General features: G+C 33.0%; 1 protein-coding gene across 1 annotated transcript in view; it reads left to right on the forward strand.

Moving 5' to 3' along the window:
- The window catches only part of LMBRD1 (LMBR1 domain containing 1), a gene marked incomplete at its 3' end in the record, with an annotated part of 82,331 nt that overhangs the window by 56,626 nt on the left and 10,889 nt on the right, over positions 1-14,816 (forward strand). Inside the window, exons 9-13 of the mRNA XM_084227960.1 lie at positions 1,712-1,776; positions 2,127-2,229; positions 2,774-2,878; positions 4,925-5,074; positions 7,601-7,676. Coding sequence (XP_084084086.1) covers positions 1,712-1,776; positions 2,127-2,229; positions 2,774-2,878; positions 4,925-5,074; positions 7,601-7,676 — 499 coding nt within the window. The remainder of the gene's footprint in view (positions 1-1,711; positions 1,777-2,126; positions 2,230-2,773; positions 2,879-4,924; positions 5,075-7,600; positions 7,677-14,816) is intronic.

The raw sequence follows: 14,816 nt of genomic DNA on the forward strand, positions 1-14,816 counted from the left end.
TAACTTTGGGTCATTAATATCAACAGACTGGGAAGATAGTAATGGATTTTTTTTTCTTTTTCCTTCCCCAAATTGGAAATAAGGAAAGGGAACCTGCAATTTCTATTTCTATGTCATGTTCCTCTACTACTTACTAATTTATATCTGACAGTTTTACTGCCTGTTGCAACAAGCTATTTCTTATTAACAGGCTATTGCAAAATAAAGTTTTACTTGTGAATCTTTGGTTATAAGGATGTTGTCTTCCACTTGACCTAGGTATCAAACCTAGGTGCTCAAATCTGGTAGAAAAACAATTGTATAAGCTCCTTATACCCTGTACTTATGAATATTTATGACTTTAAAGGAGTCATTTCAAACAAACTTAGCACAAAACCTTTGTTTAATAATTGAATTCTCCTGTGAATGCTCAGTATGCAAAATGGATACATGCAGTGTTTTCTATTTCAAGTAAATGACTATGGCCTTTTTGGTCTTTTTGGACTATTTGCCTTTTGGAACCATCTCCTTCCAGGTGTGTTGCAAAGATATTTTCTCAAAGCTGAAAAATTCCGTAGAACACATTTATTTTAAAATTGATCTACCATATGACCCAGCAATTCCACTCCTAGGAATTTACCCGAAGAACACAAAATGTAATTCAAAATGATGTAAAATAAAAAATAAATAAAATTCATTCTAAATTTTATTTTAAAATTCATTTCATTATCTGAGTAAGATAATGTACTTATTTTACTTCTTTTATCCTCAGAATTCTTAAATATACTTTGGCAATCATTTGATTTTTCCATAACATTTTTGGCATTATCCATTTCTATTCATCCTGGTCAAAGGAGAAGCTGAAAACACTTAACTTTGCCTAACAGGAATCTTCTTTTTGGACTTTGTAGACTCTTCACCTTGATTGTCCCTGGAACTTAGGCAAGAAAAAAGGAGCCTATGTTATTGCTAACATAAATTTCACCCTTTTCTTATTCTAAAATTTTATTTTTTAGCAACCCAGTTTCAGTAATAATTTTTTGCTCATTTTCTATCATCTGTGATAGAGTTTATACAGTATAAGGAAATATTTTCCACCAGTTAAAATGCTTAACATGTTTCGCCACAGAATTGTTTTACATGACAGTTTCTTAAGTGCTTTTAGTACTCTATTGTAGGAATATTATCAGTTATATAAACTTTTCTATACTGTGATGTAATTTTTATATGTTTACGTATATAATGCTGAAATTCATCAAGCTACTTTAGTCTATTCTACATTGTGCATTAACACTTCTATAGGAAAATGTTCCAAGTTCCCTATTTTAACAATAGATTGATGTAACCTGGTAAGGTTTTTCATTTTGATTTCTCTGTGTGCATTTATGTTAAGTATTTTTCAGATAACTTTGAAGCTTATATTGAGGGTAACTGAATATAAATCTTTTATTTGACATTACTATTTGAAAAGAGGTTCATTTGTTTACTTACTATTGGAGACTTTCAAATGCTTTGTCTTTTTCTGTTTATGTTCTTAATTAAGTAAGTCTCATAATGAGAATTTAGATGACAAATGTCTAGGATTATATATTAAATTAAAATGTATGTTGGATTGTTTTAATTAGATCATTGTTGCATGCTCCAACTTATAATAAGCATGATGATTTTATGCCTTTAGCATCAACTTTTAGAACTATATTTAATTTTTTTTTTTTTTTTTTTTTGCTTTTAGATCATTTGGGGAATATTTTTCATCTTAGTTGCATTGTTGTTTGTAATTTCTCTCTTCCTGTCAAAGTAAGTATAGTATAATAGACATATTTTCTGAAGCACTTATACAAATCCTGTGATGTTACACATTTCCATGCTGAATACTATTAATGTACCCTGTTTATCTTCAGTTGCTGTTTTATTTCAAGTGAAGTATTAACTCAAAGAATGACTCTAAAGATCCAGAAATAGAAAGTATATATTTATTCTATATTCATTGAACAATATCTATAAGCTATTTCAGTGCAGTGTAAATTGTTAGCCATGGTTTTCTTTGAATTGAATTTGTATGCTTATGTTATCGTAACATTCTTTAAGTTAATTGAAAATGTGTTAGTGTAATACATAAATTCACTCTATAATTTTTTTTCTTTTAGTTTGGATAAAGCTCTTCATTCAGCTGGAATAGATTCTGGTTTCATAATTTTTGGAGCTAACCTGACTAATCCACTGAATATGCTTTTACCTCTACTACAGACAGTAAGTAAAACATCAGTCATTTTAGACTTTTAGCTATTTCAGACTCTAACAAACATTTTCACACTTTTAAATCATGATGTTGATAAACTATTAATACTTGGCAATATATGCTGTGTCCTCCACTGATTTGATTTGTCAGTTATATATAACATCTATATTGAACTGTTATTTTAAAGATTATTGATATATTACTGAACTACATTATATACTTAAATTGATTCGGCATACATTATAAAACTGTAAGTGACATTTTCTAAGAAGTCCTGTGTATTATTTTTAATGAATTTTTTAAGTCCACATGTAAATGTAATTTTTAGTTGTTATAGAATTTTTCTTAGAATAATAGTAGTAAGCAATTTGGTAAATTTGGTAATCATTTTTTGGAGGGTTTTTTTTTTTTTTTTTTTTGGTATCATAATAACCTGATCCCCATTGGGGTTTGTATTTTAACATTTGCCAAATGTGAGAAATAAAATTTCTCTTAATGTTATGATTTCTAGAACTCTCATGGTTGTGTATTAAATTAAATTTTATCTTTTTTTAGGTTTTTCCTCTTGATTATATTCTTATAACAATTATTATTATGTACTTTATTTTTACTTCAATGGCGGGCATTCGAAATATTGGCATATGGTTCTTTTGGATTAGAGTGAGTATATATTACAATTTTTTATCAGTTTGTGCATATTCTCTGTTATTATAAATTATCTTGGATTTACAATACAGAAGTTGTAAGTACTAAAGTGATGAAAATGTTAACTTTTCCATTTCATGTTGATATAAAAGTTCTTACTGTCTAGGTAAAGGTTCTTAAGGGCAACATTGCCCACAGCTACTTTGGAACGTATGGAGACATTTTCATTTGTTCCAAGTAGCAGGTACTACTGTCATCATAGATTCTGAGGGTTCAGATAAATATCCTACTTCACAGGGTACCTACCTATAACAAAGATTTAATCCAGCCCAAATGTCAGTGGTGCCAGTGTTTTTGAGAAACCCTGGTGTAAAAGTTATATTATTTCTCTTAGTGTTTGGCTGCATGGAAGCACATTGAAGCACAAATGGATAACTGCAGCTGAAAATATGGCTGTTGTTAGTAGGAGTTAAATATTACTCATTGAAGAAACAGGTTTATTTTCCTTCTTTTTTAAAAATTGAGCTGTAATTGACATACAAGATACTGTTTGCTTATACTTATTTTGAGATAAATTTAGAATTTTAAAATGAGGCTGCATCAGGTAGAGACTACTTTTAGCTGTGAGTAAAAGGAAATCCGATTAAATTCTGGCTTGATCTAATGAAAGACTTCTTGCTATGGTCAATTTTTAAGTGTAGCCTTGCTTCAATAGCTCAAAATGTCAAACCAATATCTTTATAATCCTCTTAGCTTTTCCTTCATGATTGTAATATGACTGTTAAAGTTCCTTTTATCCTGTACATGTTCCATAAGGATATAGGTAGATAGGAGGAATGGATGACACCTATATCAATAAAACAAGACTTTCCCAGCAATCTCTAGCAGACTTCGGATTTCCTTTCAGTGTTTAAAATTATATCACAGTTACCTTCTATTAGTGGTAAGGGAAGCTGAGAAATGCCATATGGAATTAGTTCTGTTACTCTATACTATACTAAATAATCTAGTAATAAAACAGGAAGGTGATATGTTAGTTGCTAAAATAAAAGTGTGCTCTGCCATTGATATAAAATAGCAAGTCACCTGGTTCCTTGTAGTTGTAACCATATTTTTGAGTTTCTTCCTAGTGTGGATAAGACAGGAAATATCTATCTTATAGATAAGATAGGAAATTATCTGTAGTCATATTATCACACATTATTACAAACTAAATTTTATATCAGTGTCTATAAAGATGTCATGAGTTTTTAATAGAAATGACTTTGGTTTTTTTTTTTTTTCCCCCAAAGATTTATTTATATATTTATACAAGCACTGGGTACGGTCAGAAGCACGGGGCGGGGGTGAGAGAATTCACCAGAGACAGAGCGGGGAACAGAACAGGCAGACTGACAAAGAAATACACTGCTGAGGGGAGCAGTGGACACAGCAGGAGAGGTCTGTCGCACCAGGTGGGACCCTCGCCCATGGCCGGGGATCAAACCGGCGCTGCATAGGCTGCGGGCAGCTTTGCAGTCCAGCGCTCAACCGCTGCGCCACCAAGGGAGGCCCAGAAATGAGTTTTTATAAGCATGTGCCATGTCTGTTCTTGTGCTGTAATTTTATAGAAACCCACCAATATATTACTAATACTACAGTTTAATAACTCATTCTCCTCATCTTTAGATAGAATCAAAAGTAGTTCATAGTTCTAAGCTTTGTGAACTTCTAAGAGATGCTGTTACTTGTTAAGTTTAGAAAATCTGCCTGGGTACAGACCATGTGAATGCTAATATGTTCTCTAAGTTCTGTGATTTTAGTGGATCATTTATCACATCCTTTGGAAATAGATGCTTTACCTTGATGTTCAAGTAAATATAATTCTAAATCTAAAAGCTTTATGGGGAAATTACTATGTTTATTGCTCAATTATTTGAGATGATAAAAAATTTTTAGTATTTATTTTGTAATAAAGAAATGGTTGATGGAATAGTGATTCCCCTAGTACATAAGCAGGATTTAGACTCTTACAAATAAAACATATCTGAAATATTCTTACTCTTTTTCTTTTTTTTCCAGTTATATAAAATCAGAAGAGGTAGAACCAGGCCACAGGCACTCTTATTTCTCTGCATGATACTTCTGCTTATTGTCCTTCATACTAGCTATATGATCTATAGCCTTGCTCCCCAATATGTTATGTATGGAAGCCAAAATTACTTAATAGAGGTAAGTCTGAAATTTAAAATTTGATTTTTCTGATATTTTAAAGATAGTGATATTTTAAATAAATAATTTGTGAAGACTGACATAGGTATTAATTCTCAGAGCCATACCTCTTGTCTTGTAACAATTCTTTTTGTAAGAGAAAGCCTCTTTCTTCAAAGAACTTTTATGAAGCTTTTATGAAGAAAAGTTTGATGCACCCATTCAACTACATTTTTTTTCTTCTAGTATATTTCTATATTAGGAAGTAGGTAGAAACCATAAGGTGGAAACTAAATGTCTTACATGGTAGCATAAGTGTTTCATTCAATTACTATTAATACTTTTAGAACCCAAGACTAGGACCATTTGTGAAGACAAATGGTTATTTCACAAAAATGTCTGAGATAGTTTCTCTGATGGTTGGCAGTGGACCTTAGATGGAATAAAATTGTTTCTGTTCACCCATATTGAGACCAAGTCCACTTCCTGAAAGGCAAAAGCAAAAGAATATTTCATTCCACCCTATAATTTTTCTTACGTAGAATACGAGAGCAATAAGTAGTAATGACTCATGAAGAGGATAAGAGAGGAAGTAGACTGAGATCTCTTATTTTATATCCTGCTATTTATTAACCATTAGAAAGATTGTTTTTAAGTCTACAGTTTTGAATTTAGCATGCAACGTCATGTTTTGGAAACTAAAGAGAGTTCCCTAATGGCTGTGGTGACCTTCAGGGCAATTTTGGTATTATCGATCTAATTTATTGATGAGAATTTGTGAAAACAAGGCAAGATTTTAAATTTGATTTCTGTACTTTTCTTTAAAAATTCCCTAATGTTATCCACAATACTTTTCTGCATTTCTGTTCTTACATTTCCATTACAAATTCATTTTTTTCCCATTAAGAAACTTAGTTTGAGAACTCTGAATCTTTCAATAAGCAATCATAGAGTTTTCCAGTTCAGTAGAGAGTTGGACAGTCAATAAGCATTCTTTATAGACTACTGGAAAATCCAAAGTGGTTTTCTGTACTAATACAATGAAGAAAAGACTCAATACACATTAGTAGTTTTCAGCTAAGTCTTGGATCTCTTGAAGCCAGAATTCTAGGAGGGATAGGCCATAGCCTTTGAGGTTTGTTTTGTTACAGTGTATCTTTCAATATGTACTGACATTTTCTAACAATTGGTGGATGTTCAGTCTACCCTAGTGCATCACCATCTTATATCTTACATGGTAGACTATTTTTGAGGTGGTGTTAGTGTGAAAACTGAGGGGCACCCCCAAACCCCCAAATTTACACATAGGGGTTCTGCCACCAGCCACATAAAGACAAAGCATATTCTTAATGTGTAAGAACTTTATAGAACTAGTGTGCATAGAAAGAAAGAGAAGAAAGAATAATACTTTCCAAGTGAAATACCCAAAATTACCTATCCCCTCATAAGTAAATACCCAGCCAAACAGGGTCAGCCCAAAATGGGCCCACTGAGTTCCAAAAGCTTGCCACACGTTTCAACATTGGAACCATAGGAAAGGGGCAGAAGGAGCCAGGTAAATCTGTAGGAAAGGAACAAAATCAAGTCCAAGTCAAAATAATAGTTGCCGTTGTCAGCTTCCCCACAGGTCTCTCACCCATGTCTCTTTCAGGTGTTTCCTTCCATGTTCCCCATTACCCTGGGGCAAGTCCAAGGCTAAAAAGAATGGGTGGCTTCTTTAGATGTGTCTCTGCTCCATATGCGTCCTCTAAATTTTCTCCCAAGTCCTTTTTAAGTTCCTCTAGCTACTCAGCTCCACCCTTCATTAGGTGGGGCAAGGAACATGGAACCTCCCTTTTGAGATTACGCTGTTAGAATTCTGCATCTTAGCAATTCAAATCAAGCCCATGTTTCAGGGCCTCTTAAATGTATAAAGCCTTGCTTTATTTAATGGAATCTTTCATTATTAATTTAGTCTGCCCAGATCACCCTGTTTTTATCATTTACTGCCTCCATTCTTTCTTTACCCTAACGTGTAATTAGGAACAAAAGAAAATCTAACAAGCACATCAAATACATTGAAAGATATTAATAAGGCACAATCCTTATCATAATGGAGGTACACAGATGACTTGAGTATGGGAAACATAGTATTAAAAGAATACCTGAATCATATTTCTTACTTCTTGTATCTTTTTGTTCTCTTCTTGCTCCTCCCTTGTATTTAATTCAGTAGGTCAGACTTATAAACATTCTTTTGTAAATGAATAAAGATCATGCTTTTGTGCAGACAGATTATCCTTTCTTGTTCCAAAGTGGAAAAATAGTAGACTACTTCTATGGGAAGAAGCTCTTCAATAGAGGACGTTGATATTGTAAAAAGTGCTAATGTTAAATTTACCATAAATCTTTTTCTTCTAATTGCAATTCTGCACAAATTTCACCTTTTAGTATATTAGTTAGGTAGAGTTTAATGGGAAACAAAATGTAAAGTTCAAATATGACTTTTTAATCTAAATATATTTATTAATATAATATTGACATTTTAACTGAATTCTCATCTTTTAGAGCAATATAACTGTTGACCATAAAGGCAATTCAACCCTTCCCATGCCAAAGAGATGTGATGCAGATGCCCCTGAAGGTAAAGCTGTTTTTTTCAACTATTTTAGAATTTATAGCTCTATAAGAAAAAATATCCTTGATTTTGCTTTGTTAATCACTTGATGATTTATTTTTGATATGTGGTAACAAAAGAACTTCTAGCAATAAGAAATTGCTAAGTCTCTTCAATAGAATTTCTTGATGATATGATTTCCACTAGGGTACAGACAATTATATAAATTAGTTACTAACATGATAGTTATTATTTCCCAAGTTTAACCTAATAAGAATTAACTTTTAAATGACTTTTTTTTAATTCTTGAAAAAGACAGGAGTTTTGATGGAATCTGTATTTCTTAGGATTGAAAACAAAAGTACCTATGACCTAGACTAACTTTTAATCCACCCAAGTCTAGTGACTTCAGTTAATAATAGTCGCAGTTGTGTTCCTGACTCTGTACTAAATAAGCATTTTATGTGTATTCTAACAAAAACTGTGACTCTTGCTTTCAATCTCTGTGTTATTTTACAAAGTCATTTTTTTTTTTTTAATTTTCTGTACACTTATCCTTTGGATATTACAGCATTTTATCCTTTGGATATTACAGCATTCTGCCCTGAGCAAGGATTTCAGATTCATTCTTCCATAATTTGCAATTTTACCCTACTTTTGCCTTCATTAAGTGCTTTTATTTTCAGGGTAATGTTCTATGTCAGATATAGTATCTTTCTTCATAAATCATGCCTGAGTACCATTATGAAGATGATAAAATTCTGAGTTTTTGAAGCAGGATCAACTGTATAATGTAATTACATTATAGAAATAGGTACAGTATAATCTGGAGAAAGGAGAAATTAACTTTATCTGGAGGAGATGATGGTGGAGTGGTAATCAAAAGAAGTGTTTGTCAGGTTACACTTCAAAGTAACAGAAAAATTTAACTAGTATGCGCATCAGAGAAAGTCTGTTCTAGACAGGGGAACCAAATGCATTAGAAAAATTATCTTAAGCCACATGGGTATACATTTAATGAACTTAAAGCTTTATTAATGTTACTGTTTTTTGTTTGTTTTTTTATGAGGTCAAGGATTTGGAGGGAGGGAAGAAATGAGATTGTAAAGTTAGGAGTTGGATCACAAAAGGTCTTAGAAGGTGACTGAAAAGTTATTGAAAAGTTTAAATAAGAAAGTAGAAGTGTTGGGCCTCCCTGGTGGCGCAGGCAGTTGAATGCCACACTGTGAAGCTGTCCGCAGCCTCTGCAGCATAGGTTTCATCCTGGCCGGCCAGGGAGAAACCCACATGGCGCAGCAGACCTCTCCTGTATTGCCTGCTGCTCCCCTCAGCAGTGTATTTTGTCAGTCTGCCTGTTCTGTTCCCCGCTCTGTCTCTGGTGAATCCTCTCACCCCCTTACATCTGGCCTGTACCCTGGTTCTTATATAAATAAAACTTTAAAAAAAAAATCATTAAAAAAAAAAAAGTGTGATCTGTCATTTTCAATAAATTTATTATGATAGCTATATAGACAATAGATTTGAGAAATTGAGACCAGAGCGTGGAAATCAGTTTGGAGGATTTAGCAGGGGACCTATTTATAGTAGTCCAAGGCAGATGGTAAAAGTTTGAACTAACTGGTTACGAGTACATGAAGAAAAAGATTTAGGGGTGAATGGAGAGGATTTTTGATTGATTGGCTTTAGAGCTGTGGTGAAAGGAACAGCAGTTTCTAGAATGATCCTCCAGTTAATTTGGTAAATTTTGTTATCTACAAGGTGAGATTAAAATTTATATTAAGGTGAGAGAAAATTATAATATGATTATTTGACATGTCTCAGTGGTACTCACATCGAGATTTCATGGCAGCTGGAAATATATACAAGGAACTCAGGGTAGAGATAAGAAGAACATGGAGACTAGAACTCTGCCATTAACTAAGGGCAAACAGGTAAGGAAGGTACAGAGGAGACAGAAAAGAAGTGTGAAAAATATTAATGATGGAGATAAAATTGAATTTCATGAATCAAAAGGAATATAAAGCAGTGACTTAATTTACATTAGTCATCATGGACGTTCTTAATAGTGATTGAGAGAAATTGCATAGAAACTAGAGAAAGTGTGTAGCTTCAAAGAATTTTTTCCCATTGAGTGGGAGAAACTTCAGGGATGATGGGACTATGGGAGCAGAAGAGGCTGAGAGAAAATACCAGAAAATATGAATAATGGGCCAATGTCATTTAGTTTTGGATAAGATGGTGTTAAGAACATCACAGATAGAATATTTATATTTAGAAAGGGAGATACTATTTCTTCTAGTAGGGAAGAACGCGTAATATGGACCCAGATCATAATTTCTTGGTGAGGGTGAGCACGCAGTTTGCATGTCTGTATAATTGTCTATTTCCTGTGAAGTATAAGTTCAGATCATCTGCTAATAATTTAGTGTGCCATGGGGCATAAAATTGAAGAAAGTGGTAACAGTTTTCAATAGGACATGAAAGTAAATAGAAGAGGGATTTCACTGAAAAAGATAGTGACGATAACAAAAAATGTATTGGGTAGAGGCAAAATTATCAGTTTGCATTTTTGTTGAACAAATTTGTGCAGTTGGTATGATAACTCTCCAACAGGTCTTGGGTGGTCTGGTTAAGGTGCATTGAAGGATTGAAACAGGATGGAAAGTAAAAGTCAAGCTGAGAATTAGAAGATAAAGGATCAACCACGTCCATGATACATAGGGAAACAAGGGAGGAAACTTAAACTGGGAGAAAAGAACAAAATCAAGAGATAAGTTGAGAAAACAAATATGATAATGATAACTATTTTTTACTGAGGAAATAATAGTAAAATGATGTTATTATAAATAAATGTAATTTTCCAGTTCTACTTTTGTAATGATTTTAGTCTCAGAATTCTTACTTTGAAATGTACACACACACACACACCATAAATAGGTTGATAGTTGAAATGCTTTGGATTATCATTTTTAGGTAGGTGAAAATAGAATAAAAAATTGCTGTTGAATTCGTTTGTGACTTACTCTTAAGCTAAGTGGGCAGTTACTCCATTTCTCAGAGTAGTATTATTCCGTTTATTAGAGTAGTATTAAAACCTGAGCAGAAAACCAAAACACAGCAAGATTTCAGAATTATGTTGCATTGGTAAAGGAAGTTTTAAAATGCATTCCTAGAAGTTCTTGTCCCAAGATTGTCTGCCTGTGTCTGAGCAGGCATCCCTTTCAATAAACCTGCCCCTTTCAAAAGCTGTTCTCTGCCCACCTGTGTCTATGCAGGTGCCTCTTTTGTTTTCGTTTCTCATTTTCCTAGTATACCTCCCTCTTTAAAATGCAAAAATAAAATGACAGTAGATTTTTTTAAAGAGAAATGCTTTAAATAAAAATAATGCCAGCAAAAGATGGAACAGAATAGGGCTTGGGATTCAACACACAGGGGTAGAGATGGGGTGGGATGTTTGATGACAGGTTGATATAGCAGTATCCATTTAAACACAAACTAGGAAGTCTTAGCATGCAGAGGAAAAAAAATCACCACATTGTGACATTTTAGTGGGAACACTTGACTAGAATAGATGGTCCTGTACTAGAAGTACCTCACAAGGTACTTGGTGGCACCTTTGTCATATGTTTGTTGCAAGTGACAGTATTTTGAGATTAGGGTACAAAATTAATTTGCAGTGTTACTTATAAAATTGTTTCCGAGGAAATATAAACTCCCTGGAAAGATGTTGAAGCAGCAGTTTATAGAAATACATAATTCTCTTATCAATAATAACTACATTGTAGAGATTTATTTTCTTAAAGTTTTGTTTATATATGGTCTGGTCTGGCATTTATTAAACATATAAAAATATTACTAGCTTAAGTGTTATAATGTTTAGGATTCAGAAGAGTCATTCATCTAAAAATAGCTTAGATACATTGTTTTTAAAATTGTCTCTTATAGAATGATTTAGCTCTAATTTTGTAAGAATGTCTCTCATACTATTTATGTTCTCTTAAAATCACAATATTACTTAATTTATCCTGACAGGCCATGCCTAGTTTATGTGTTTATTGTAACATTGTGAGAAGAGTACTAGGATACCTTAAAAAGCAAACAGCCTACTGGAACTAGATATGAAAATAAGTAATTATAATAGAAGGAAAAATTAATAGCAAGCAATAGCAAAATGCTATGGGAAGGTAAAAGGGAATAATGATTTTATTCTGCCCAGGGGACAATGTAACATTTCAGCTGGGTTCTACAGCAGAAATTAAATCTAGATTCATAAACAAACAAAAAAAAACTAGGATATTTCAAGCAAAGAAAGGAATGTGCATTAACAGTGTATAAAGACATATTTAATTGACATGTTATAGTAACAAATTTTGGCAGGAGCATTAACTGTTTGGAGAATACAGTAGACATGAAATAAGATGTTTCCAAAGTATCATTTTTAAAAATTCATGAGCCAAAAGTCTTACTTCTGTTGTCGTATTTAATTCTTTCATATTGGACATAATGAAAATGGAAATGATCTGAATAAATAAAAATTGACTTTTGGGGGCTATTCTTACAAATTATATTTGTTAACATAACTTATAGCTTTAAATTTTAGCTTGAGTTTATAATTTTACCAGGACAAATGGTTAAGATGACTCAAGTTAACAGATGATGCTAAAATAGAAACTGATGTGTTAAACTACACGAATTACAAAATACTTAGCAGACTTAAAATTGAAAACTGAAGAAGAGTTATAAAATATATAGGAAGTACAAAGGGGAAAAGAGAATTATTTTGAATAATGAAAGATTTTAGAGAAAATTAATGAAATTCAAATGTGTATGATGCTTTAGAAGGGAGTTGAACGTTAAGTTCTGGAGTAAACTATCCCATCATCAAGAAATGAATCCAAATGCATTGTCTGTAAATAAAACTTGTTTACCAAGCTGTTTTGTTTTTACCATTAAATAAACAGATTGGCCTATTTTTACAGAACCATAGGTACCTATTCTTGTGAAAACATTTCCCTAACATGTTTGGGATAACATGTTGGTTAGGATAAAGAATCTGTTTCACTCCTCATTTTGTGTTAATTATAGGAATGGAAATAAAAGCCAGAAGGACACAAAGTTGTAAATAATTTTTAAAATTATAAACTGGAATGTTAAAGGAAAACATTAAAAATATAACAGGACCATCTAACTAGTTTAAACCCACCTTTCCCCCCACACTTTTTTTGTAGAAGCAGGAACTAAGTACACAAAAGACAAGTTTAAAGATAAACTGTTCAAAACTTGTGAATTTAATTCAAATGTCTGGATTCCACATCTCTCTTTTTCTATAGTTAGCATTTTTGTGTTTTGCCTGTATCATCTGTCCTTTAAATTAAAAAAAGATTGGCATTACTACTTTTAAAAAATATAATCTAGAATCTTTGAGAATGCAGTTTAGTAGGGTAGTATGGGCTGAAGTACTAAAGACCTAGTTGAAAAAAATTCACAGTGGAAAAAAGTACTCATCTTTATAGGCTTGGTTTGGGATTTTTACCATACTTTCTAAATAGCCTTTAAAAAAAATCCCACCTATTGAATGATGTATGAACTAATAAGACCATGTGGATATTTCTGAAAGTTATATATAAATATAATTTTTAATATGAGATCATACTAAAATATATTAAGAGTTTACTGTTTGTCTGATTTTTGAGTTTTATGTAAAATGAATGTATTCTTGATATCTTGGTGCCTTCATTCATTAATTGAGGGAGAGCAGGTGTTTCTGTGCATAAACAAAATCTAAAAGTCTAGCTGTACTCAGAAAATTGAAATTTGGAATAAACTCTAGAAGTAAATACTACTCTTATTGTCTAATACAACTCTTATTCTGTAATTAAAGTGAAAGCCTTTTTAAGGGTGAAGACAATGAGAAACAAGGTAGTGGCATGCAGCTAAGTAGACATCAATTTTAGAGAGCCTTTATTGCCTTCTTATTTGTTAAAAAGTGAAAAGGATAGTTATTGAGATTTTGAAAAACTTAAGTTCTTAAATTCTTGGTATCATCTTTTTCTTAGAATATGGAGTGTTTTTTAATACTTGAACTTCTGAGGTTCCAGGAAATTTATTTAGAAGTCTAGGTAACTAAGCAGTATTTCTGAAGCATTTACGTCATCATTAACAATGGATTCAGGAGGTTGTGTTTTTTTGTTATTTTTTTTAATCCACTAACTCATAATTTGGCCTAAAAGGAAAATGAGTTTTGAGTCAAGGTTTACTTCTGCTTCAAAGCAATGTTATTAAAGGAGTTACTAGTTGATGGTTGGTGTTTGACTTGATTTATATAGTCAGAGATAAAATGCTCATTTTAAGGCATACCAGTTTTAATAGACTGAAAATGTAATTGGTTAAGGGGTTTCGTTAGAAACTAAACCTTGGGGGCCTCCCCGGTGGTGCAGCGGTTGAGCACTGGGTTGCGAAGCTGCCTGCAGCCTCGGATCCCCGGCTGCTCCCCAGCCACCGGAGGAGGGTCCCACATGGCGCACAGACCTCTCCTGCCGCCCGCTGCTCCCCTCAGCAGTGTACTTCGGTCCTTCTGCCTGCTCTGCTCCCTGCTCTGGCTCTGGTGTATTCTCTCACCCTCCCGTGCTTCTGACTGTACCCAGTGCGTGTATAAATAAATAAATAAATCTTTAAAAAAAGAAAAGAAAAGAAAAGAAACTAAACCTTGAGGGCTGGAGTTGAAATAGGACACTGATACTTTGTGTGATGGCATATTTGTTGTCTTCCTGTAGTGCTGTGTGTCCAATTGGATGATCCATAAATATAATTTGAAATGAAAATGGTATCAGACTCTTATTATTTTGATGGAAAAGGCAGGTTTGAATGTGGACTACCAATTTAATACCTCCTACTCCATAGTAAGTGAAACTAATTTAGCTTAACTTTCTGGAATTTTGTAACAAGTAATTCTCATTTAGGAGAATATTTTGTCATTCTGTTTCTCAGACGCCTCAAATACACAAGGCAGTGGCCTTTAAAAAAAATTGTATGGCCTTCTTGTTTTATGGTCTATAAATCTGAAACCAAACAACTTTAAGGATGGGAGGAACAAACAACTATCTGGACAAGGGCATTCCACACTATAGTAAAAGCAAGTCCCGTGTTGGGATTATGCTGGCGGAGATA

The sequence above is a fragment of the Talpa europaea genome (assembly GCF_964194135.1).
Source record: "Talpa europaea genome assembly, chromosome: 2".
Lineage (NCBI taxonomy): Eukaryota > Metazoa > Chordata > Mammalia > Eulipotyphla > Talpidae > Talpa > Talpa europaea.